General features: G+C 41.6%; 2 protein-coding genes across 2 annotated transcripts in view; one reads left to right on the forward strand and one right to left on the reverse strand.

Annotated features, from left to right (window-relative positions):
* amn1 (antagonist of mitotic exit network 1 homolog (S. cerevisiae)) overlaps window positions 1–11,895 on the forward strand; it is a 12,678-nt gene extending 783 nt beyond the window's left edge. The window contains exons 2-7 of the mRNA XM_048607767.1: window positions 722–854; window positions 1,599–1,740; window positions 3,444–3,661; window positions 7,880–7,936; window positions 8,890–9,001; window positions 9,755–11,895. Coding sequence (XP_048463724.1) covers window positions 722–854; window positions 1,599–1,740; window positions 3,444–3,661; window positions 7,880–7,936; window positions 8,890–9,001; window positions 9,755–9,828 — 736 coding nt within the window. The 3' untranslated portion in view covers window positions 9,829–11,895. The remainder of the gene's footprint in view (window positions 1–721; window positions 855–1,598; window positions 1,741–3,443; window positions 3,662–7,879; window positions 7,937–8,889; window positions 9,002–9,754) is intronic.
* etfbkmt (electron transfer flavoprotein subunit beta lysine methyltransferase) overlaps window positions 10,619–27,717 on the reverse strand; it is a 20,824-nt gene continuing 3,725 nt past the window's right edge. The window contains exons 2-3 of the mRNA XM_020537245.2: window positions 25,191–25,321; window positions 10,619–10,962 (exon numbers count right to left, since the gene is read on the reverse strand). Coding sequence (XP_020392834.1) covers window positions 10,619–10,962; window positions 25,191–25,321 — 475 coding nt within the window. The remainder of the gene's footprint in view (window positions 10,963–25,190; window positions 25,322–27,717) is intronic.

Consider the following 27,717-nt stretch of genomic DNA (forward strand, 5'->3'; position numbering starts at 1 on the left):
CCCCCATCACCCCATCACCCATCACCCCCCTCCCCATCACCTCCCTCCCCATCACCTCCCTCCTTAATTATCCCCATCCCCCATCATCTCCCTCCCCCAATTACCTTCCAATCTCCATCACCCCACTCCCTCAATCACCTCCCTCCCCATTATCCCCGTCACTTTCCACCATCTCCCTCCTCCTCCATCTCCCTCCCCCCTCCCTCACCATCCCCCTCCCTCACCATCATCACCCTGCTCCCGCCCCCATCACCCTGTTCCTCCCACACATTCACCTCCCCAATCACCCCCATCAGCCTCCTCCCTCCTTTATCCTCCCCAACAAATGCTCCCCTCCCCCATCAACCATATTCCACCTTAATCCCCCTTCCCCATCATCCCACTCCCTCCATTATCTCCACTCCACCCCAATGGCTCATCATCTCCCCTCTCTGCCGTTGTCCTGCTCCTCCCCCATCATCCTCAAACCCCACTGTCCCAATATCCTCCACCCCGTCATCCCCAATCCCTCCCCTCACCAACCACTCTTCCACATTTCCTACATCTTGCAATCACTCCCTGTCAGCCTGCCCCATCCAGCTGTCCATTCCTTCCTCATCTTCCATTTCTTCAGTTATCTTTACATTTTCCCACAATTCCCTGCCTCCATCTCACCCCATATCTGCCTTGTTATGTTTCTGAATACATAATATTGCTTTATGATATTTATTTTCCTACCTAGATGCATTTACTCTCTGGTCAAGTCACTTTCTCGGTATTCTGATGATCTACCAACTTTACCACCAAATCTAAAAGACAAGTTGATTAAAATCATGAGCTCACATGGGATTATTACAGATGAAAATATGCATCAGGTGAGCAAAAAGATAGCTTGTTTGACAATGTCCAAGCTCGTTTATTCTGAAAATTATTTCCGATTTCAGTCAGCAGCTGACCGTTGATTTTATTACGTGCATTTTCATTTTGTGTTTCCATTAATCAACACATTGACCGTTGGAGGCATTCATATTATGGATAGATTCATCCATTGTGAATAGTCTGGTTGCCGTTAGAGACAGCAAATCAGTTGTGGGGAATAATTTTCCTGATCTGATTGCATCATTCGCCAGTGGTGAACCTAGATATTTTGTGTTGACAGCTTGCTTGAATGCATCGCGGTGAATCTGATTTTGTGCACACCCATTCTCCATATGTGCAGTCTTTCCACTACTGTTACAATGTATAGCTATCAGCAAGAGGGTCTGCATTTTTGCCGTCATTCATTCGTGAGAACGCCTCCTGAGTATCCAAGATTGTCATAAAAGTTTCCTGTGAAACTTTACATGTTTTGCGGCGGTTGTTTCTTTCAACGTGTTATTTCTAGCCACGATGCACAATTGTTAATTTGAGCAGGCAAACTTGGGAGTGAGGCCTTCCATATTCGAGGGAATATTAACTCACGTCACTGGAATCTTCCTCATTATCCTGTAATGCCCACAAAAATTCTGCAGATTCAAGCATTTCTTCAGTTGGGTAATTTCAGTTGTTATTGTCAAAGTTCAACATGTTTTCCAAGATAGCATTAACTTATTTTCTGACAGCAAGTTCTTTGCTTGCAGGTTTTGCACCCAGGACTCCAGAAACTGGATCTCAGTGCCTGTGACATTACAGATCATGGATTAATCATGCTTCAGATCTGCACCCAACTAAGGGAAATTAACTTGAATTCGAGTGACTGCAAACTGTCTATAACTTCTGAAGGTATTTTAACTTTAACTTTTGAGTTCATTTTGAATGCAACAGCCATTGCAGTCAAAACAGGTTAATTAATCTTATTTCAGTCATTCATTATCTTATGGGAAGACTGGATTTTTCTTGAGGTGAAAGTAAGTTGGCTAAAAATGAAATATTGCAAGCAAGAAGGCTGCTATCCTCAAAGTCATGAAAGGTGGAAATGAGATTGGCATAGCTTCTTCTATAGATGAACTTGTGATATACTCTTTACAGTAGTCTATGAACAGATCACCAGTTGGTCTGGCAAATGAAGCAGGACAGCCAGAACTGGCCAGCTCGATTTCTGACATGGTCATGTCAAGACTGCGATTAAGTTGCCAGCTCAGTTACCTATTCAGATGAACAATGTGGGTTAGCATTGCTACATCAAAGCACAACAACACTTTTGGGGGTCTGTAGATTCCCTCCACTTGCCACCAAACATGGTTCTCACGGACAGAGTTAATGGACAAGAAACATAAATGGGATGCTTTCGATGTTTGCAGCCTGTGGTACTGGGATCAGTTCTGGAGCCTCTGCCCTTTACAATCTGGTAATGATGTGGACAAAGACACAGTAATGTATCAAAGTTTGCTGATGATTCAAAGCGAGGTGGGAATGATAGTTGTGGGAACGATACAGTAATGCTGCATAGACACACAGGTTAGGTGAGTGGGCACCAAGATGGCAGTTGGAGTATAATGTAGCATGGGGGACATATAACATGTGAGGTTATTCACTAGCTTACAGTAGAAAGCAACATACACTTTTTTTAAAAGTTCAGAAACATTTGAATGTCGATGTTCAGAGAGACTTGGGTTCTACTTATACAAGGAATACCAAGTTCGCAAGCAGGTAGAGCATGCAAGTAAGAAGGCCAACAGCCTGTGTTGTAAGGCGTACAGAAGCAAAGAAGTCGTGTTACAATTGCTTGGGACTTTGTTGAGAGCTCATCTGGGGTATGATTCGCTGATTTGATCTCCATGCTTAAAGAATCATATACAGAGGTGGTACAATGAAGATTTACAAGATTGGTCCCTAAGATCCGAGTCTTATGATGGGATACTGATAAATTGGACCTGTGTTCTTTGGACTTTACAAGAGTGAGAGGTGGTCTTATTGAAGATTCTTTAGCAGGCAGAGGTGGTTTCCATAATCGGGGAATCCAAAACCTTGGGTAGAGTGTTGGGTGAAGGAAACAGAAATTTAGGACTGAGTTGACGAGATGTTTCACATTTGTGTTGTGAATCTTGGTAATTGTCTACTCTTAGAGGTTGATAGATGCTCCATCAATTAACATATTTAAAACTGGACTAGATGGGTTATTATCTCAGAATTGAAGAATATTACGAGTAGATGATGTTGAAGCCCAAGATCCGTCTTGATTGTAATGAATAGCGAAGCAGGCTGGACACCCTGTACTGTTTGCGCATTTCTTTCGATCTAGTGCTCTGCTTCATCTGGAACACTGCTTTCTCTCCTCCCCACTCCACTCCCTCCCAAGTTAGAACCAGACAAAAATGATGCCTTCATAGGAATAATAATGAAGATTATGTGCAAAGACCTTTTCTTGTGCTTTGATATTTCACAAAGTATTAGAGCTTGTACATTAGTGCTAAATGACTTGTCACTGATTTATTCATATGGTGCCACTGTGAAATCCAAATTTCTAATTGTAATGCATTCTGCAGGATTAAAGGTGATTGCTTCATCTTGTCCCTACTTGTCAGAAGTGTGTCTTCGAAGATGCCGGAATGTTTCAGATGAAGGAATTGTCGCCCTTGCACAACAATGTAGACTGTTACAAGTAGTGAACATTAGTGGCTGCTTGGGGGTTACAGATGCCAGTTTACATGCCCTGGGGAAGAACTGCAAGTTTTTGTATAGCGTCGATTTTTCAGCTACCAAGGTACAGTGATTTTAGGTTTTTTTTATACAGCATTTGTGCTATTCAAGTAAAATGAATGTAAAATTTTCTGTGCGTCTTCCTTCTGTATGTTTTTCTACCTTTATTGCTTTGACTTTCATCTTTTAGATCCTGAATATGAGGTCTGCCTAACAGCAGCTCCTTTGTTCTTTTCTCTATATCTCACAATCTTCCAGTTTCCTTTTCAGTCTCTCGGAGGAGCCTCCCAAAATCGGTTTCAAGTTGTCTAATATTTCACCCTTTCTTCCTCATCCTCCATATCCTTATAATTTTGAATCATTCGCATCTTTGTTGCCTTTTCTTGATGACCTTCACTGAAGATCTTTCCTCCTGCATGATCCTGAGAGCCCCTTTATTGCTCATGTGTTCTTTCCAAATGACCTGCTCTAGCCTTTTCCAGATCCACAATCCACAACTTTCCAATCTTTGGATGCCTTGCTTTTCTCAAGTTCCCGGATATTCCAAATTGTAATCTAGATCATTCTTTCTTTACGTTCTCTACTCATTCCTGTAATTGAGAAATGCTTTACATTTGGAGAATGCATTCTTTGCCATTGCTGTTCTAGCTCTGATTTCTTTATAGCAGCAACCATCTTCTGAGAAAATGCTTCCCAGATACTTCAATTATAATAAATAGCATGCCAACAGAACTAGAACTAAAGAAAGATGAAAATATTTCCCAAGATGGTTTAGGACCTGATCTTTTGTATTGTGAAATGTCTAGAAGCAGAAAAGAATTGAAGGCAGGAATAATAGAAGAATGTAATGGAATCCCTGTTGAAGCGATAAGAGATTGGAAAGAAGGCAACAAGAGAACTGATGTACTGTGTAAAGGGATGTATACAATGGGAGAATGGTTGAAAAGACTCTTTTCAAAAGGACAGTGGTCCTTTGGAGAATAAATGAAATGGTACAAAATGCAAAGAGCATTGCACCATAATTTGGATTATATAAGCTCCAAGGTAATGTTAAAGCTCCGAGCAAATAGATTGGAAGCCGAAGCAAGCCATTACATCGGCTGTAATCATTTTGGCTTTAGAATGATTTGTGGTCAAGAGAGGCTATAGCGGCGTGTTAAGTAAAAGAAACATAGAATGCCAAAAACTATAACAACATGCATCTATAGATGTTAATGGATTGAATGAATGAGCTAAGCAAAAATTACGAATGAAAATTAATGTAGAAAAGACAGGAATGAAGATTGGAAGAAATGATGGTGGGAAAACAGGAGTCAATTTTAATGTCAGCAGTTGGAATGGGTGTCATGACTGAAGTATCTGAGACAGCATATCTTACTGGGCAATTCAGCTGTGTGGGCATGGCAGTTCTGCCTATAAAGGCACCCTTTACTCGGGAATCAGAGGATGACGATCAAGATTCTTGGATGTTCTCTCTGCTTTCCATCCTGGAGCTATCAAAGCCCATTACTCTGTCTCATCCAGAGTTGGGTATCTTAGGAGAATTGAACATGCGCTCTGCATAGTCTGCTCTGCAATGCAATTATATACTAGTCTGCAGGGCATATTTGTCTAATAGTAAATTACAGAGCTTGTTTGTTTCCCTACTCCACTGTTTTAAATTGTACAACAGGGTGCTGACTTCTCCCACATGTAGTCTCATGGGTGCTGGCTGTTGGTCCAGTACTTTGCTTATGTAAGCAACGTTCATGTGTGATCGTAGATGGTGGCAGAATAAAATAGAATCCCTACAGTGTGGAAACAGGCCGTTCAGCCCATCAAGTCAACACTGACACTCCAAAGAGTGTCCCACCCAGACATGTAACCCCACATTTCCCATGGCTAGCCCACCTAGCCTGCACATCCTTGGATACTATGGGCAACTTAACATGGCCAATCTACCTAACCTGCACTTCTTTGGATTGTGGGAAAAAACTGGAGCACCCGGTGGAAACCCATGCAGACACGGTGCGAACTCCACGCAGACAGTTGCCCAAGGGTAGAATCAAACCTGGGACCCTGGCATTGTGAGGCAGTAGTGCTAACCACTGAATCACCGTACCACCCAAGGGACAGATATCGGGGAAGGCAGGTGAAAGCAGAGCCAAGTCTGAATCCACAATCAACTGATATTTTTTGCATACACAGCAAGTTAATCAAAGGCATTTGGGAAGTTGATTCCCCCCTCTAACTCAAACATTGGGATCAATTGTAGAAGTTTTCTGGCACTTTTTCTAAGACCAGATAACTCCGCACAGACCCAAGGACCTTTATATTTGTTGTAGATGAACTACTCACTGTTGTAACCTAGTGAGGCTTCTGAAAATCTCTTGATAATTATGTTAGTCTGAAGCCATTTAATTTGATAACGTGGTAAATAAAGTTCACTTCCCAGAACATCGTTAATAAATCAATATTCTGCAAGAAACATAATTACTCGGAAGACTAAAAGCATAGATTGTTCTTTAATTAAAGATGAAGAAAATTAGTGGATAAATTGGAACTGAGTTACACTAAATGTCATTCCAATGTATGGAATAAATTTATTTTAATGCATAGTGTAAGTTAACAATAATGAGGTCAGTATTTTGGGTGACTACCTCTGTAAACAGTTTCTCATGGCCTGCAAAGTTAAATGAAAAAATGATGGAAGGTGTCATCAACATGTTATCAAGCAGCACGTGCTCAGCAACAACCTGCTCTCTGATAGTCCATTTAGGTTTGGTCAGGGCTACTCAGCTCCTGACCCTGTTACAGCCTTGCTTCAAACATGGACAAAAGACATGAATTCCAGAGGTAAGGTGAGAGTAACAGCCCTTGATATCAATGCCACATTTGACCAATGTATGGCATCAAGGCTCCCTAGCAGAGAGTGAATTTTGAAACAAAAAAAAATTTAAATAACACAGAAAGCCGAGCATTTCCCTTCTTCTCAATCTAATACGTCAACCTGAAACCAGAAATAAAAATGTTAGTCTCAAACCATACAGTCTAGAGTGCCTGGAATTTGATTCCCAGTGCTTATCAAGGTTGTCTCATCTCACTTGGGGTACATTTATGTAATGTTTTCATCCAATCTGCAGTAGCACTTTGAGCCTAATTTCTGAGCCTTTTTTCTTTTCTGTTTTCAACTAACTTCCTACCAATTGCTGTAGCACTGCCATTTCATTACGTTGATCATAATACAGGAATAAGTGAGATGTTGTTTTCCTTCACTTTGCCTCTTTCAGAATAACTCAAGGGCTGTCAGATAGCTTGCCTCTGCCCACCCCACCACCCCACAGGTTCTGAAGAAGGGTCACTGGACCCGAAACATTAACTCTGCTTTCTCTCCGCAGATGCTGCCAGACCTGCTGAGTTTTTCCAGTAATTTCTGTTTTCATTTCTGATTTCCAGCATCCCCACAGTTCTTTTGGTTTTCTGACAAACAGGATGTTGGGTGCTGGATGCAGGACTCCTCATGTCAATCAATCTGTAGTTATACAACACTTTGGTGGGTTGGAAAGGGGAAACAATGGTTCTATCGGTGAAAAATCAACCTGAAACTGAATTGTAAACTTTCCATCTTCACATACTGATTGACATGATGAGTATTTTCCAATTTTTTTTGTTTCTCAACCACCAGAGATCCCAAGTTCAGTCTGTGCAAAGTTAGCACATCGAGGTTGAGTGTGTGATATGGGTGCAACATTTAGCCTTGTGAACCATGGAGTATAAAGTCAGACAGTGTTCATGCCCAGTGATTCCTTCTGAAAAAGACCTGCATGGATCTCATGTGAGAACACTACCAAACTTTGCTTTAGTGTCTCCTCTTCATAGTGCAGTCAAAAATTCTACTATCTCTCAAAGATGACAAAGTTCGCACAGACATACTTGACACTGACATGTAAGTCCTGGAGGCTGACCACTGCCTCTGGAATTTTACCCAGGAAGAATCTGTACAATCAGGAAGAAAAGAGAAAAAATAATCAGTGTCTTTTCCCACTAGATACCCATGAGAACTACAATTGAGTTTGGCTAATGCAATAATTATTACATACCACACAAGGGCATTGTGAGTAAGAGCACGCAGGACCTTCTGGTAAACCGTGTGGAGAAATGTAGGAATGTATATCAAAAATAGTCCAGCTGAAGAAATTGTATTGTTGAATAAGCTGTTAGCAGGAGTTGGTTTTCAGCCATGTTTCTTGTAGGTTAACGTTGACACCTGTTTAGTGAATGTTGCTATTTTTGACTTTGTCAGGTTTCAGATGCAGGCGTTATTGGATTGGTGAATGGAGTGTGTTCCCATAACTTAAAAGTAAGTTTTGTATTGACTATTCCTTTGCTCTAATCCCTATTTGAATATTGTCCATCTCTCTCTGTCTTTCTCTCTCTCTCCCTCTTCCCATCTCTGCGCCCCTGCCCCCCCAGCCACCCCCACCATAGTTGACATGTATGAATTCAAATACGAGTTAGACCGCATGTACAATAACAATCTTGTGTTCCAACTGTTGGGGTGTAAGCTGAGTTCTGAGAGGGAGGGAATGAGAGCAGAAGTGTAAGAAATGGAACTGGGACTTCAAGGGCCAACAGCCAAGATGGACAGTAATCTTTAGGTTGAGGACAAAGAATGTACAGGAAGCACAGGTATAGAGTTTCACATCATTGGAACAGAGATGATAGAGGCAGAGAAGCAGGGATAATGGAACAGATCCCTTGCACAAAGAAGATGGAAGTGTTGACTAGGCTGTGGGAGTCAGTGGCCTCATAATGAAAATTATCCCCAAGGTTGAAGAGACACAAGGTGACGAAAGGAAGAGTTAGAGATGAACCATAAAGGTGAGGGAGAAGGCTAAGTCGGGAAAAAAGGTGGATGAAATTTTACAGTTTGGGAGAGAGCAGGAGAAACGAGAGCTTCCCAGCATATTGACCTACCCTTCTTCCAATATTTTACATTTCTGTCATGTCATCATTTCAATCTTTTCTCCAGTGCATACTTTGAGGGGACCACAGGTACTGTTGGTGTTATTTAGAAAGCAGGATTTTTTTTCTTAGCTAACATTCCTCCCACAACCAAGTCCTGCCCCCACATCCCCGCCCTGAACCGCTGCATTTGTCAATGTGACAATAACTGTTACGCCTCAAGGTAATTCACTTTGTGTGAAGTTGCTGAGGAAATTACATGGTATTATATGAGTGCAGTTTAATTTCCTTTTGAAATAGGACTTCACATTTTCCGAGTAGTTTAACATACAGATACCCTTTCTTTAGGAGATTCATATGGATCGCTGTGTGAATCTAACTGATGAAGCAGTGGAAAGTGTGCTAATTTTCTGCCCCCACGTTTTCATACTACTTTTTCACGGCTGCCCACTTATCACAGGTGAGTCAATGTGCAAGATCTATCCTTTTTACCTGTGCCTTTAGTTTTGCTGCTGTTGCAAACTGGGAGGCAAACGCCTAGTGGCATTCTTACTCAACTATTAATTCAGAGACCTAGGTTATATTTTGGGTTCGAATCCTGCCATCGCAGGTGGTGAATTTTAAATTTGGTTAAAAAATATCTGGAATTAAGAATTATCGGAAAAACTCATTTGGTTCACTAATGTCTTTTAGGGAAGGAAATCTGCTGTCATTATTTGGTCTGGGGTCTACGTGTGACACCAGACCCATAGCGATGCGGTTGAGTTTTAACTGCCATCTAGACAATTAGTGACGGGCAATAAATGCTGGCTTAGCCAGCGATACCCATATCCAGTGATTTTTTAATAAAAAATGCTTTATCCTGCATGTAAGGTTCCAGGCTTGGCCCCTGTTCTGTGCTGAGTAGGCAGTTCTGAGCACCTTGGGTGTCTCTCCTGATTGTTGATCACAATGTTATTGAATAGAAATTGAGTGGAAATATGGCTACATTTTTACGTGATTGTGTCTGACTGCAATGCCCCACAAGATCAATAAGCATGCTAATGCTTGTAGTGTGGGCTTACGTGAATAATGCTTCCCTGTAACAGATATTGAAGGCAGCTGTTGAATCATCAAGATTTAACATCTTCAATAGAGAAAGAAACTTCAGGAGAGGATCAAGACTCTGGTAAATGGCCTCTTCAACTATGCTCTGCTTTATTTCTGTTTCTAGATCGTTCAAGAGAAGCTCTGCAACAGTTAGCCTGCCCTAATCAAATGAAGCAAGTAACGTGGACCGTTTACTGAATTAACTTTATTTCCACCATTTAATATTTGTTAATTAAACAATGTTCTGTAACTTTCGTATAATAGCAACAACTGCTCTGAGCATTTAATAGTAAAATTTATGTGACCAAGTAATTATCAATTAAATGTTTAATTTAATTCAATCTAATTACTGAGAACAGTATAGAATCTTTGTATATGTGCAGTGTAGCACATGGTAATATATATTAGTACCGTTCCTATTATGTTGTGCTGTGACGTACAAATAAATGTTGGTACAAATGAATTTGTGTCAGTGGCTGGGTTCGACTGATTAATGATTTGCTTTAAGAGCTAGGAAGGGTACAGCAGTATATTTAGTATGGTCCTGAATAAGCAGTTCAAATCCTACTGCAGTTTCTAAAAAAAAAAGTGGGTAGAATCAGAAAAGAAAGACCACACCTCGTCTGTCCCACATGCAACTTAACTAACTCGGTACTGTGACAAAACATCATGGATTTATAAAGGTATCCAGGATTCCCACTGCTGCCCAGTAATATCCCAGATATAAAAACAAATTTGCTGGAAAAGCTCAGCAGGTCTGGCAGCATCTGTGAAGGAAAAAACAGAGTTAACGTTTCGGGTTTGGTGACCCTTCCTCAGAACGTTCTGAGAGGTTCTGAGGAAGGGTCACCGGACCTGAAACTTTAACTCTGTTTTTTCCTTCACAGATGCTGCCAGACCTACTGAGCTTTTCCAGCAAATTTGTTTTTGTTCCTGATTTACAGCATCCGCAGTTCTTTCGGTTTTAATTTAATATCCCAGTTATGTCTTACGACAAAAATCTCCACACGCTGCTGGATGTCAGTCCATAATTCTCCTGTCTGGTGGTCTCGGGAAGCTCATATTCTATGACCTTCTGCAGGCAATGCTGTGCAGCGTAATTTGTGAACTGTGATCTTCCTGGATCCCCAACCAGAATCTCTGATCCGTGAAACTTCTTGTATTCTGTCAACCAATTGTGAAGACTGGCAGCAAGTTCTTCATCATAAAACATGTCACCTAAAAGAATCACATCCCATTTTTCTTCCATCTCTCCAATTAAACTTTCTATTGCCACTCGTAGTGGTGGTATTTTGTTAAGTTCACAGTTCATTCCTATAGAGACTGCTGCAACTGTAGAAGAGCAAAATAAAACAATGTAAACAAATATGACAAAGGTTTGTAAAATGATTACCATTTGAGAGCTTGGGTTCTAAAGAGAAGGAATACTGTATCACTTTTTTTTTATATATCGTGCACATTAAAGGGAAAGAACTGCCTCACAGCATCAGGGACCTAGGTTCAATTCCACCCTTGGGTGACTGCCTGTGTGGAGTTTGCACATTCTCCCCGTGTCTGCGTGGGTTTCCTCCAGGTGCTCCAGTTTCCTCCCTCAGTCCAAAGATGTTCAGGTTAGGTGGATTGGCCATGCTAAATTGCACGTAATGTTCAGGGATGTGTAGATTAGGTAGGTTATAGGGCAATGGGTCTGGGTGGGACACTCTGAGAGTCAGTGTGGATTTGTTGGGCTAAAGGGCCTGTTTCCACACTCTAGGGATTCTAGGATTTTTTGAGTATGACAGGAACTTTTAGATTTGTTCATTCAGGCATTTCTGTGAAGGTTTGCAGCCTTGGAATAGAACTCAAAGTTAACAGTTGAATGTATTGAAAAAAAAAGAGAAAATTGTGCTGTTGCTTACGAGCAATGTCAGAAACATCCAGAAGACCAGAGAGTTAATCACTATATGTGGGCACTGAAGAATGGAGGCCAAAGTGCTAAACTAGTGAAAAGACTGGTGAAAAAACTGCTGGAAGTGGAATTTCTGGAAAACCCTATAGATTTGCTTTGAAGGTACTGTGACATCAGTATGAAGAAAGCTCCAGCACAAACTCCAGTCATGCCAACCACACAAGAATCCTTAGCTAAGGTTTGAGAGTCTGATGTTGTTGGAGTAAGTTGTGTTGAGTGTTTCTTTTGATTTAGTCTTATTGTAAATGTCAAAATGTTGTATAACAGTTTATGTTTTTCATTCACATAATAAACTTTTATATTTTGTTAAAAGTACATTAACAGCTTCTTGTGAATATGTTCAATAACTGACCACGGCAAACAAGAAGAAAATAGAAAGCTTCTGATCCATCAAGCCAGCTCTCAATCTGGGATTTGATTTGTCCAGTATCATCATCAGCATTTTAATTTTAGCTAGGTTAGGTTCCACTAATCATTCCTTTACTTTTCAACTAGAAATGAGCCTTACTATCTCAGATTATCAAGATGTCTTGTACTGTGTGATATTCTTAACATGCCCTTTTTTAAATTCATTGGATCAGGATGTCACTGGCCAGGCCAGCACTTATTGCCCTGAGGGCTTTTAGGTGTCAACCACATTGCTGTGGATCTGGAGTTACATGGAGGCAGACCCAGAAGGATGGCATTTTTCTTCCTTAAAGGGCAGTAGTGAACTAGATGGGTATTTCCGACAATGATTTAATCCCAGATTTTTATTGAATTCAAATTCCACCGTCTACCCTGGCAGGATTCAAACCCAGGTCCCCAGAACATTAACTGTGTCTCTGGATTAACAGTCTAGTGATAATATCACGAGGCCATTACCTCCCTCTGTTGAATCTCTGAGAGTAGAACCTTTGTTCTATTGTTTCTCCTTTCATACTTTTACAATTCGATTTTAACAATTGAAATCAACTTTGTGAAAAAGGTGGATTGGACGCGGAAAACAAAGATGAATTTCTTAAAGGTAAATCTTGTCTGACAAACTGAACTGAACTCTTTGAGATGGTTGATAGTGAAGTAGAGAGATCAAATGGTTTTTGAAAGGCATTTGACAAAGTGCCGCTTCAAAAACCTGCAAGTATATGGGGTCATAGGGAAAGTGTCAGATTAGATACAAATCAGCTCCGTAACCAAATAGTGTTGGATAGTTTTCAAACTGCAAAGTAGATTGCAGTGGTTTTATCAAAGGATCGGCTTTGAGTCGATTATTCTCGACAATTTTTAGGCACGAACAAGAACACGGGCAGAGAGAGCAGTGTTATGAACTTGTAGATTACAGGAAAATTGGCAAAATTGCATCTAGTGATGAGGATAGTTGCCGACAATTCTAGGTCCCATATTTCATGGAAAGCTACAAAAGCATTAAAAAAAAATAGAGGGGATGTTTACCAGGATGTTTCTGCAATGAGGGACGTCAGTATCAGAAAGGTTAGAACATTTTATTTTGAACAGACAAAGTTGAGGTGACCTAGAAGGCTTTTAAGGTGATGACAGGTTTTGATAAAGTAAGTAGTGAGGAAAATATTCCCTATGGGCTAATAATTATACATCATAGATACAAAATCTCTGGAAAAATGGAGGGAGATCAGAAGTGCTATCATTGCATTGTCAAGATCTAGAACATTTTGTGAATAGATGGTGGAAAATGAACTTAGCAAATAGTCTTGAAATAGATTTGGTCAGATACTGAGGATGAGGAAAAATGCCAGAAATTGCTGGAAAAACTCTGTAGGTCTGGCAGCATGTTCGGAGAGAAAACAGTTAACTTTTCAAGTCCAGTGACCCTTCCTCAGAACCCCAGCTTTTCCAGCAATTTCTGCTTTTGTTTCGATTTCCAGCACCCGCAGTTCTTCGGGGTTTTTGTTAAATGTTTGCTGAGGGTGAGGAACTTGCAGCAGTGCTCCCCAAACTTTTTCCCCACTGTGACCTCGTGTTTCAGACTTGAAAACTGCCATGATCCCAGATTTCTGACAGGGGTGGGGGAGCCATGAGATGAGGGGGAGGGTTTGGAGGGGGAAGATAGAGCGGTGTGTGGAGGTTGGGGCGCTGTCTTAGACTGAGGGTTTTCACATAAAAGACACCTACCTTTTCACTGGGTTTTTCAGGTTAGGAATTTATTCTATAGTGTATCTGTCAATATTCTCTGCCCCTTGAACCCTTGCCCAAAAATAACAGCAATGAATTTCTGTCTTTTAAACAATAAAAATGCATTTATATTCTTTTCAGGAGGAGATCTGGATTTCAATTAACCTTTGGGAAAAATACTTCACTCGTCCTGCTTTGCCTGAAGTTAATCATAAAAATGCTGGCTGATTTAAAAAAAAGCACAAAATAATTTCACTAATGGCAAACTTAAAAAAAAATCAAGGAAGTTACACAAATAACACTGAAAGTAAAATAGATATACACAAGCTCAAAGGGATATTTTAAACCAAATCCTTATAATTCAGTCCTTTTAAAATATGAAGATTATTTCAATGCTTAGTCAACTGATTTTTATTCCAACAGGGGAGCATGAGTAATCAAATGCCATGGGGTACAGAGTCAAATGGTGATTCACTGTTCATTTCATTAAAATTGGCAGCTAATCAATCTACATGCCATTCAAAAGGTTGAAATCAGCCTGTTGATAAGCTGCTGATTTTCAATTTAAATTGTTTATTTTAATAAGAGCCTGAGATTGTCTCTGCACCAAGACTTGTGAGGAAAGTTTGGCATGATTGTTTTTCTCTTTGAACTTACGTTTCTAATCAGCCTGTTCAGAGATGTTATTATACGCCTTTTTGAAATGATTGATACTCAACAAGTTTAATATAAAGCCTATCAGCCTCATATTAAGATGGAAAAACATTGTGGGCAGCTTGTGCAAAATGTTGTCAAACCATTTGCCTGTTTGAAAGCGGATTATCCAAGTTACCTTTCTACCTGGTGAAACTGCATTTTGGGGAGAACCAATTAAGGTAATGGTGAAGGGACACTTTAGGTTTCACATTCAAAAGTGTTGGTGTATCCAATTCTCAACTCTTCCTTCATTCTCATTGCCTCGTTTTACAAACCTCCTCTTTTTGAGCTTTCGATCTCACTGAGATCCCTTCTGTAGAGACTGTAACGAGGTCAGCCAGGTGGACCTCTTAGAATGTGAGTTCCCTGATTGGGGCTGTTAATCGGATCCAATCAGGGAGCCCTGGCTGACAGACATGGACCGGAGTGTAAGGGGTTCTGCTCACACTGAGAGCTGGCTCTGAGGGAGCTGGACCGGTGTCAAGGACTCTCCCCGTGTAAATAAACGGTGACTTGGTATCGGGATACCAGCCTCTGTGGTGTTATTTCACCATCTGTCACTCAAGTGATGTAAAATATCCCATGGCACAATTTCAAAGAAGCGTTGGGGAGTTTGCCCCAGTTTTACATTTTTGAGTTACCACAAGAGAAGAGATTATCTGATTATTATCTCATTATTATTTGTGTGAGCTTGCTCCATGTACAGCTTGCCTTTTCCTACATGCCTGCCATAACTACATTTAAAGATTGTACTTTTTTTGCCTGTTAAGTATTTTAGTGTGACTGATGAAAATTGAATAAAATGCAAGTCGGTTTTTATTCCTTTGGGCTGGACTTCACCTTTGCTGTCAACTCAAACAATACCAGTTGGTATTCCTTCAGGACCTATCACTTAGAGTCATAAAGTCATAGAGATATACCGCACGGAAACAAACCCTTTGGTCCAACTTGTCCTTGCCGACTAGATAACCTAAATAAATCTAGTCCCATTTGCCAGCATTTGGCCCATATCCCTCTAGACTCTTCCTATTCATTGACTCATCCAGATGCCTTTTAAATGTTGTAATTGTACCAGCTTCCACCACCTCCTCTGGCAGCTCATTCCATACGCACACCACCCTCTGCATGAGAAGATTGCCCCTTAGGTCCCTTTTAAATCTTTCCCCCTCACCTTAAATCTATGCCCTCTGGTTTTGGACTTACCGCACACCGGGGAAAAAAACCTTGCCTATTTACCCTATCCGTGTCCCTCATGATTTTACAAACCTCTATAAGGTCACCCCCTCAGCCTCTAACGCTCCAGGGAAAACAGCCCCAGCCTATTCAGACTCTCCCTACATCTCAGACCCTCCAACCCTGGCAACATCCTTGTAAACCATTTCTGAACCCTTTCAAGTGTCACAACATCTTTCCTATACCAGGGAGACCAGAACTGAATGCAGTATTCCAAAAGTGGCCTAACCACACGTCCTGTACAGCCGCAACATGACCTCCCAACTCCTATACTCAATGCACTGACCAATAAAGACATCCATACCAAATGCCTTCTTCACCGCCCTGTCTACCTGAGACTCCACTTTCAAGGAACAATGAACCTGCACTCCAACATTCACCAGGACCTTACCATGAAGTGTATAAGTCCTGCCCTGATTTGCCTTTCCAAATGCAGCACCTCAAATTTATCTAAATTGAACTCCATCTGCAACTCCTTAATCTCTCCAATCTCTTTCTTGACTGTTGTGATTAAACTATGATGATTCATTAATATTAAATTATTGGTTGTCTGTCTTCTTTTCTCACTTGTTCCCTGGGCTGTAAACTAACTGTTTTTCTGGATTGTTTAGCCATCAAATCATTGTTATCCTACAGTGGTCTCTTGATACACTAAAACATCTTTAGAAGTTAAAATGTTCTGCCATTATTCGACAACCTATTTCAATGCTGCTGTTACAAAAAAATGAATGTTGCCTTATTGATTAATGGCACAACACCCACTTCTAGGTATTACACTTTGTAATGTTCATAATTTAAGGTCATACCTGTTTAATCTGTATCCCACCAGGAGTGGCATTTTTTATTTGCTGTCACCCTAAACCATCACTTTTAAGAAATGTTCGCTTCACTTCTGCCACCGAGATGAACATTAAGATGGCAGTTTTCCATTGGCACGGCCTGTTTATTTTGACGGGCCAGTTGGCACATATCATCCATGACCTGATTTATGCCTGCAATCATTAATGGATGTTGGCATTGAACAGTTAGTGACAGCCGGCCTCCAGTCATGATGATTAATTAAAGTGATTTCTCAGCATTATAATTTGGACATGCCTTCGCTATGAAAGTTGAATTTCTGTAAACAGAGACTTTGATCTGTTTCTTGTACCATAAATTAGTCTGCAAGCCAGAGTTCACAAATATTCATGACATTTTATAGTTTGTCACAGCTCATTTAAGGAGAGGCAATAGTCGAGTGGAATTATAGACTAGACTATTAATCCAGGTACTCAGGTAATGTTTTTGGGACCTGGGTTCGAATCTTACCATGGCAAATGGTGGAATTTGAATTCAACGAAAATCTGGGATTAAGAGTCTAATGATGACTATGAAACTGTTGCCGACTGTCAGGGGGAATAACCCATCTGGTTCACTAATGTGACTCCAGACCCACAGCAATGTAGTTGACTCTCAACCAACCCCTGGGAATTAGGGATAGGCAATAAATACAGGCCTGGCCAGTGGTGTACACATTCCATGAATGAATACAGAAAGAAAATTATGGATCATCAGACCAATAATACAAGCTAAAACTATGAATCAGATTATTGTAGAATCCCTACAGTGTGGAGGCAGGCCATTTGGCCCACTAAGTCTACATTGACCCTCTAAAGAGTACTCCATTCCTATAACCCTGCATTTCCCCTGGCTAATCCACCTAGCCTGCATATCCCTGGACACCATGGGCAATTTAGCATGGCCAATCCACCCCAACCTGCACATCTTTGGACTGTCGGAGGAAACCAGAGCACCCAGAGGAAACCCACGCAGACACAGGGAGAATGTGTGAAGTCCACACAGACAGTCAGACTAAACGGAATCAAACCAGGATCTCTAGCACTGTGAGACATCAGTGCTAACCACTGAGCCACAATGCCACCCTGGTCAACTAATGTGACACACAGAAGCCAAATGGTACAATATAATGGATCAACCACAGCTATGACAAAGGAAAACAAGAAAATTGACACTGGTGCAGAGGGGTTTAAAGTTTTAAAAATAAACGATCGTTACCAACTTCAGGGATTTTTTTTATTCTCTTGTAGGATATGGGCATTGCTGGCTAGCTAGCTATTGTTGCTCATCCCTAGCTGCCCTTATAGAAGGTGCTGGTGAGCTGTGTTCTTGAACCACTGCAGTCTGATTGGAGTGGTTATACCTGTAATACCATCAGGAGGGAGTTTCTGGATTTCCACCCCGTGAAATTGACCAGTTGGTCTGTTCCCTTGTAGAATGCAACGAAATAATAAGTAAAATTTTCGTATAAATCAAGCAAAAAGATGAATAAAGAGCCAGCACTGGAATACAAAAATGCCCGTTGACTACAATGCAACTGTACTGGGGGGCAATGTACATGAATCAAAAGAAATCTGAAATTAAAAACAAACTACTTGAAATGGACAACATATTCAACAACATCTAAAGAGAGGAAAAAAAAACACAAGAAATGCTAAGGGTCAAGATCCATTGTGAGAATGGAAACAGGTAACTGTAATAAGATTGGTGGCACAGTGACTCAGTGGTTAAACACTGCTGCTTCACAGCACCAGGGACCCAGGTTTGATTCCAGCCTAGGGCAACTGTCTGTGTGGAGATTGCGCATTCTCCTCCCACAGTCCAAAGATGTGCAGTTAGCTGGACTGGCCATGCTAAATTGCCCATAGTGTTCAGGCTAGGTAGGTTAGCCATAGGAACTGTATGGTTATAGGGATAGGGTCGTGGGTGGGCTGCCCTTCAGAGGTGGGGTGTGGACTCGATGGGCCAAATAGCCTGCTTCCATGCCGTAGGGATTCTATGATTCAGCAAATCAAAGACTGGGCAGGGGTAAGAGGAGAATGGGAACCTAAAGTGTTGACTTCTGTTACAGACTGGGAGTTAATAGGTTAAATAGCCAGTCAACCAGTGTTTCAAAAAGTTGAGAGGAAGTGAAAGCAATCCAAAAATATACACTGTCTCTGAAGAGAAAGGCATTGAAAGACAATGAAAAGGCATTCAAAAGGACATAAAACAAATATTTCAAAATGGAGGTACAAGAAAATGCAAATAAACAGAAAAGGATATTGAATGGTACAATTTTGAATCAAACAAGATCTTACAAACCCACAGAACATCTGTTAGTACACACAAAAAATGGCTGTTTTCTGAAAATCAGTCTAGACAACACCTTAAAATGTCCCCATGCCTCCCTTTGTCTCGAAGCTGTTGCCATTCATCCCCGGAAACCCCTCCTCTACGAAATGGGAGACGTAGCTAAGGTCTACAATTGCTAAAAGTTAATTTGTACATCAGAAGGCTAAGAAAATAAATCAGACTTTCTTTGTGAAAGCTGAGCTGAACTTATGTGAAACATTGTAGGGGACTAAATGCAGGGGTCAGAGTAGAATATGAGAGGTAGATTTCAACAGCTGGCAACAAGAGGTCAAGGTCGTGCCTATGGACAGAGGGCATGTCTGCAGAAAAATGTTACTCAATCTTCAGTTAGTACGTAGAGGAGACTGTACAGTGAGCTGTGAGGGGGTTTTCGCTAATGTCATATACTTTAGCAGGGGAAAAGGTAAATCAACAGGTTCACAGCTACCCTATCTGTTTGAACAAATGCCAATGGAAGGGCAGCTAGAGATTGGGATGGTAAAAAAACAAGATTAAGAAACAGATCAAGTGGATTTTTGCGCACACCTATAGGGAGAGGCTGAATAGACTGGCACTTTTCTCCCTAGAGTGTCAGAGGCTGAGGGGTGACCTTCCAGAGGTTTATAAAATCATGAGGGGCATGGATAGGGTGAATAGTGAAGGTCTTTTTTTCCCAGGGTAGGGGAGTCCAAAACTAGACGGCATGGGTTAAGGTGAGAGGGGAAAGATTTAAAGGGGAGCTGAGGGGCAACTTTTTCACACAGAGGGTGGTGCTTGTATGGAATGAAGTTCCAGAGGAAGTGTTGGAGGCTGGTACAATAACTACATTTAAAAGGCATCTGGATGGGTATATGAATAGGAAGGGTTTAGAGGGAAATGGGCCAAATGCTGGAAAATGGGACTAGATCAGTTTAGGATATCTGGTCGGCATGGACAAGTTAGACTGAAGGATCTGTTCTTCCGTACTGTACAACTCTATGACTCTATAACTGAAAATCCAACAATCATTTGGGAAGCTGCTAGGAGCAATGGAGGAGAGGTCTAGAAAAGCTGTGGAAGGTTGAGTTAAGATGGGGTAAGTGCGTCCTTACCTACACCTTCCACAATATCCCTGAGGAGATGATGCCTTTGAGATGCAGAAAAGGGAAGGATAGGTATATCAGGTAGAATGATTGTATTGTAGCTGTGGAAATGATGGAAGGTGAACCGGTGAACTCAGAAACGAGTGTGATGAAAGAGAGTCCACGTGAAGAGAGAGCGGGGCTGACAGCAGAAGCAGAAAGCATGGGAGGGATATGGTCAAGGCTCTGCCAATCACAGTCAAGAAGAATCCCCTCTGAAGGAAAAGGGAGATTCAAAACCACTTGGAGTGAAAATTTAAGTCGAAACTAAGATACTGGGAGAAAGTTCTCGGTGAAGATTCTAACTCCTGCCCTTAGTCAGGGGCAGTACAGTGGCTCAGTGGTTGGCAAGGCTGCCTCACAGCACCAGGGGCCTGGGTTTAATTCCACCCTCGGGCAACTGTCTGTGTGCAATTTGTAGATTCTCCACGCGTCTGAATGGGTTTCCAAAAGGGGCTCTGGTTTCCTCCCACAGTCTAAAGGTGTGCTGGTTAGGTGGATTAATCATGGGATATGCAAGATTACTGGGTCGGACTGGGATGCCCTTTGGAGGGTTGATATGAACTTGATGGGCCGAATGGCCTGCTTACACAGTGTAGGGATTCTGTGATTCCTGGAGTAAATAACTTTTGTAGGGATATACCCACACTCTGGATGGCTGCTGTGAAGTCAGGACTTTGTCCTGGTGGATGCATTGCACTAACAAAGCCCCTTAGACTTGACATCTTGTTCTGGCATTGACCTTTTTTTAAAATCTGATTTCCTTAGTGCTTGCAGTTAGTTCCTGTTCACTTAGCTCAAGAGGGTCAACAATTTCTTCCTCAGGAAGGATAATCTGAGCCAGCGTTCTGTTGAGTGAGTTTCCCAAAGGATTAATGCCAACCTATACATCATCCAAATGGTCATTCTGATAAACCCAGACAGTGCATGTTCATTGGCAAATGAGTGGGGGCTGAGAGAATAAGAGCCATTTAGTGTTGATGTAGTGGTATCAGTAATCCAAAGGCTAATGATCTGGGACATGAGTTCAAACTCAATCACAGAAGTTAGTGGAATGTAAACTCAATTAATAAATTGGAATACAAGCATGACCATGAAACCACCATCGATTGTTGTAAAAACCCATCTGGTTTGCTTATGTCCTTTAGGGAAGGAAATTTGCCATCCTCACCTGGTCTGGCCTACGTGTGACTCCAGACTCACAGCAATGTGATTGGCTCTTAACTGTCCTCTGAGATGGCCTGAGCAAGCCACTCAGTTCAAGGGCACTTCGGGATGGGCAACAAACACTGGCCTTGCCAGTGACATTCACTTCCCATGAAAGAATATAGGAAACAAAAATGGAGCTGTTCACTCAACTCTTTCAGCTGTTGTGATGCGGAATGTTGCACTGGGGTGGACAAAGTCGTAAAGTCACATGACACCGGGTTACAATCCTGGCGAAGGAGCAGCACCCCGAAAGCTTGTGATTTCAAATAAACCCGTTGGACTGTAACCTGGGATTGTGTGACTTCTGACTTTTTGAGCTGTTTGACTTTGTATGGGATAGACCTGCAAACCTAAGATGACAGGTTGGTGACCCCAGCAACAAAATACCCACCGTATTTCTTGTAAAAATACTTGTAATCAATTGGTTTAAAGTTTACAAAAATTTGTGCTTTTTGTTAGGCATGATCAACTATTGATGAGACAACGAGAGCCCTGACAGACACAACATTTAAATTCCTCATCCTTCTTACATACCTAGTCCACTCATTTCAAAAATACAAACTATCTCATTGTATCAAACATTACAGGAACTATGCAGTCACTCGGTGAATGAAACAGCATGGACTTATTTCATTTCTGAGTTAAGAATCGAAGTTATTTGAAAGCTGTTCCTGGAATCCTACCAAGAATGTAATTGTCATTTTTGGTTTCTGTTTCAAATTCCTCACCTAAATGGCTTCATACTCACATCACTGCCTGCCTTGTGTCTAATGGCATTCGGACTCCTGCTGTGAGTGTATTCTCCTCATGTTGCTATTAATAGGGAATTGTTTTATTTCCAATGACTCCCGACTGTGTTACACCCACATTTGTTTTGTTTCATGAAGTTAAGAGAGTGAACGCAGTCTATAAGTTTGTTTTATGCTGTAATTTTGAAAGCCTTCAACACTGATTGCCACACAAAACAGTAAATCAATGAGCTGTTGGAACGACTGGGTTCAATTTCCAATCCTTAATAAGTTAGATTATTTTAAATGTGAAAGTGATTCCAATAATTATCCATTGTATTTCTGAGCTTGGAAAAGGGAGTTAAAAAAAACCCAAAGATTCCTGGAATGTATTACTAGACCACTAGAATAGGGCTTGAAGACGATACCCACCATAGTGGTGACCGGGTGCACCTGTAAAGATTTGACTGCAGGGCACTGAAGTAGTTGGCATTTGTAAACCCACACCTAACAGGATTTACAAATGTACGAACAGGAGTTCAGCAACTCCAGCTTGTTCCACCTCTCATTTCATTCTCGGTTGACCTGTATTCAAATTAAATTTGCTCAACTTCGCTCTAGATGCTTTATAGTTATTTTAATCAGCTATGTTTTGATACAAATTAGACCACATGGGATTCAAGGAGAGTTTGCCAATTGGATACAAAATTGGCTTGACAGTAGGAGACAGAGGATGGTGGTAGAGGGCTGCTTTTCGGACTGGAGGCCTGCGACCAGCAGTGTCCTGCAGGAGTCGGTACTGGGTCCACTTTTGTTTGTCATTTATACAAACGATTTGGATTGGAATTTAGGAGGCATGGTTAGTATGTTTGTAGATGACACCAAAATTGGTGGTATAGTCGACAATGAAGAAGGTTATCTAAGATCGTGATCAACTGGGCCAATGGGCTAAGGAGTGGCAGATGGAGTTTAATTGGATAAATGCAGGGTAAAACAAACAAGGGTAGGACTTATACAGTTAATGGTAGGAAGTGTTGTTGAATAGACAGACCTAGGGGTTCAGGTACATAGTGCTCTGAAAGTGGTGTCACAGGGCGATTAAGAAGGCATTTAGCATGCTTCCCTTCATTGCTCAGACCACTGAGTATAGGAGTTGGAAGGTCATGTTGAGGTTCTACAGGTTGTTGACGAAGCCACTTTTGGAGTACTATGTACGATTCTGGTCGCCTTTCTTTGCAGAAGATTCAGGAGAGATTTACCAGGATGTTACTGGGACTTGAGGGTTTGAGTTATAAGGAGAGGCTGTTTAGGCTGGGGCTTTTTTTTCCCTGGCATGTAGGAGGTTGAGGGGTGACCTTACAGAGGTTTATAAAATCCTGAAGGACATAGATAAGGTGAATTGCAAAGGTCTTTTTTCCTAGGGTGGGCAAGTTCAAAACTAAGGGGCGTATTTTAAAGATGAGAGGAGAAAGATTTAAAAGGGACCTTTTCAAACAGAGGGGGTTCATATGTGGAATTATCTGCCAGACGAAATGGTGGATGCAGGTACAGTTACAACATTTAAAAGGCATTTGGACTGGTTCTTGAATAGAAAACGTATAGTTCGATATGGACCAAATGCAGGCAAGTGGGACTAGTTTAGTTTGGGATTATGGTCGGCATGGACTATTTCGGCCGAAGGGTCTGTTTCCGTCCTGTATGACTCTGTGACCTGGGAGACAGGTGGGACTGAACAAAGAGCTTCTAGCCCAGACGTAGGAACACTGCCACAGCACCACAAGAGAATGCAAGAACATAGGAATTAAGAGGGAGGCAATGGCCTAGTGGTATTATTGCCAAACTGTTAATCCAGAGACCCGGGTAATGTCCTGGGGACTTGGGTTTGAATCCCACTACGGCAGATGGTGGAAATTGAATTCAATAAATACCTGGAATTAAGAATCTAATGATGCCCTGGTCTGGCCTATATGTGACTCCAGACACACAGTAATGTGGTTGACTCTTAACTGCCCTCTGGGCAATTAGGGATGGGCAATAATTGCTGGCCTGGCCAGCGATGTCCTCATCCCGTGAATGAATAAAGGGGAAAGAAAAGAGCAGGGGTAGGCCCGTCAGTCCCTCAAGACCATGATTGCTAATCTCATTTTAGCATCAGCTCCACTTTACTGGCCGCTTCCCATAGCCATTTGACCATAAGATGTAGGAGCAAAATTGGTCAAGTCGGCCCATCAGGTCCACTCCACCATTCGATCATGGCTGATACGTTTCTCAACCCCATTGTCCTGCCTTCTCACAGGAGCCCTTCATCCCCTTGTAAACCAAGAACCTATCTATCTCTGTCTTAAATACACTCAATGAATTGGCCTCTATAACCTTCTGTAGCAATGAGTTCCACAGATTCACCACCCTCTGGCTGAAGAAATTCCTCCTCATCTCAGTTTTAAAGGGTCGTCCCTTCACTCTGAGGCTGTGCCCTCCGGTCCTAGTCTCTCCTACTAGTGGAAATATCTTCTCCACATCCACTCTATCCAGGCCGCTCAGTGTTGTAAATTTTCAGTGAGATCTCCCCTCATCCTTCTAAACTCCCTTGAGTACAGACCCAGAGTCCTCAACCGCTCCTCAGATGACAAGCCCCTCATCCACAGGATCATTCTTGTAAGCCTGCTCTGCATCCCCTCCAACGCCAGGACATCCTCTCTTAGGTATGGGGCCCAAAACTGCTCACAATATTCTAAATGCTTCTGACCAGAACTGTAAACAGCCTCAGCAATACATCCCTGCTCTTGTATTCTAGCTCCCTTGAAATGAATGCAAACATTGCATTTGCCTTCCTAACTGCCAACTGGAACCAGAACTCCCAAGTTCCTATGTGCTTCAGATTTCCAAAACTTTTCCCCATTTAGAATATAGTCTACACCTCTATTCTTCCTACCAAAATACATAACCTCACACTTGCCCACATGGTATTCCATCTGCCACTTCTTTGCTCACTCTCCTAGCCTGTCCAAGTCCTTCTGCAGCCTCCCCGCCTCCTCAACACAACCTGTCCCTCCACCTACCTTTGTATCATCTGCAAACTGCACAACGATGCCCTCAGTTCCTTCGTTATGTGAATAGTTGTGGTCCTAACACTGACCTCTGCAGAACTCTATGCTGCCATCCTGAAAAAAAAATCCTCTCCCTCTCCATTATACTCTTAATGAACCAACTTGTCCTGATCCTAGTTTTGAAAGTTTTGACTGGGCCAGCACTGATGGTTGAACTCAAGGCATTCTGTACGCTGCTGATTTTGTGACGATGACAGATTTGCAGTTTGATGCTTCTTACTTGGGTCAATGTCATTTGCAAGAACATGAGATGCCCCACTCATAGAAGCTGCAATGGCAGAGGCACCACAGCCACTTCCTACGTCCAACACCCTCTTTGACCTGGTGACTGCAGGATTATCCAGGAGGTATCTAGGAACAATGTTCAGAACAAATGAGTTAGGAGACTTCGGGCTCCTTGGAGCACTGTATCATTGCATCATCACAAAACAATCCTGAAATTGTCTCCTCTCCTTTTTCGCTGGTCTATTTGTTTTTAGGGTCTATCATCGACAGCTGCCTAGGGCTTTGTGAGACCACTACCTGTAAAATGTAAGCCTGATGTACACCGATCACTGATAAAGTGCTCAAACTTTATAATGACTCTGAAGCAGCCTTGGCTTAATGGTCACTCCCTTGTTTTTGAATCAGAAAGTTGCATGCTTACACCATGGTTCGACTGAAGGGTCTGTATTTCTATATGACTATGTTTGTGAGATTTGAACACAAATCTATGCTGACATTCTAGGGGCAGGCTGGTACTGATGGAATCCTGCACTTGGAAAAGGCATTAAACTGAAGACCTGACAGCCCTCACGGCTAAACATAAAACAATATGTGTAGTACTAATCTAAGAACAGCAGGGAGCTCTCCCAGTGTCCAAGCCAATCGTTATTCTGTCTATCAATTGTATCTCACATCAGATGGTTGTAAGCTCAAGCTCCACTCTTGAGCTTGAGTATAAAGTTGAGGTTGACTTTTCTCGTGCTATATTAAGGGAGTGTTGCACTGGTGGAGGTGATGTTTTTCAACCAAACTGATTTTGATCTTAGGTAGATGTAGAAGACCCACAATTTCGAAGAATTGTAGGGGAGATGTCCCCAGTGTCCAGATCAATATTTACCACTCAATTAACATCATAAAACAGATTATCTGATCATTATCATATTGTTGTTTGTGGGAGTTTGCTATGTGAACCTTGATCACTCTGTTTCCCACATTGACAACACTGACTACACTTCCCACAGTACTTCACTTGCTATAAAAGTACTTTAGGACAGCCCTTGATTATAGAAATTGTCATAGAAATATAAGCCTTTTCTTTCTTCTCAATCATCTTAAAACAGATAAAACAAATTTATTTGCTTTTTTGGGAGCTTCAAAGTGATGGCACATTCAGAGCATTGATTCTGTCGGTAAAAATGGCCCTAAACTTCCAGTTGCCTACCAGTGTTCCCTGGCCAACATCTCTGTCTCAGGCCTACTACAGGGCTCCAGTGAGGCTCAGCACAAGCTGGAAGAGCAGCACCCCATTTTCTGCTTGGGGACCCTGCAGCCTTCAGGTCCCACTATCAAGTTCAATAATTTAAAGGCCTGAACACCTCCTTCCAGGACCTTTACCCCACACCCCTCGCCATGTCATCACAGCTAACCCATTTTCACCTACTCATTGTCCCCATTTTCAGCTTTATTCCTTCCCTGGCTTCCCATTATCCATTCTTTTTCTGCCTATCAATCTCTCGCTCTCTGGGCTCCATTTCCACCACCCTTTCCCCCACCCCAACCCCTGTCATCAGCATAAATACCACCCTTTCCTAGCTACTATCAGTTCTTAAGAAGGGTCACCACTCTCAAAACGTTAACTCTGCTTTCTCTCCACTGTTGCTGCCAGACCTATGGAGTTTCTCCAGCAATTTCTCTTTTTGTTATACATTTGGGATGTCTTGACATAATTAAAGGTGTTTACTGAAGTGCAAATCTTCCTTCCTTTACTCATGGCAATTTAACCTGTGAGTTTCGTAAACTGTTCTTGGCATAAACATACTCACTTACAGAGCTGTATAACGAGAGGTGGATGCCAAGGAAATGAGTGGGTTTAAAGGGGACATTAAAAGCATAATTGAAGACTTTTGAAAACTGGGAGAGAGGTGTAGATGCAAAAATCATTCAACCAAACAAATTCTGTTGTCAAGGAGCAATGTGATCCAGACATATTTATTTTGCAAATTATTGCCCAATATATCAATTTGACTGCTGAGTTTAAGTAAATGAACATTTTATATCTAATGTTGTCACTGGGATTTAAATAAAGCAAGATGCTGGATGCTAGGAATTAATCTTTATACAAGCAAATCTCCCAAGGCATTGCTTGAAAACAGCTCTCTTTGTATATCACAAGTTATTATAATCAGGTTTGACAGGGATAATACTGCAGGAACTGTCACGTGTATAGGAGGCACACAACAGTGTGATAGATCAAAGATATACCTTGCAAACTGAAAAAAGTGCTGTGGTAAAATCACTGATCTGTCCTTTCAGGATGGATCTGGGCAGAGCATTTTGAGCAATAAAGCGCTGTGATTAAATTTGATCATTAAAGATAACAACAGAGAACTGGATGGTACAAGAATAAAAATTCAATGAGGATTCAAGTGTATTTAAACAAAAGAACAATCAGGTTAATAGAGACACTTTCCTATTCATCATAAGGCAGGAGTGAACCTTGTCCTTGAATCTGCTATAGTCCTTCTGATGAAGATACTCCAGGT

The sequence above is a fragment of the Rhincodon typus genome, chromosome 18 (assembly GCF_021869965.1).
Source record: "Rhincodon typus isolate 14 chromosome 18, sRhiTyp1.1, whole genome shotgun sequence".
Classification (NCBI taxonomy): Eukaryota; Metazoa; Chordata; class Chondrichthyes; order Orectolobiformes; family Rhincodontidae; genus Rhincodon; species Rhincodon typus.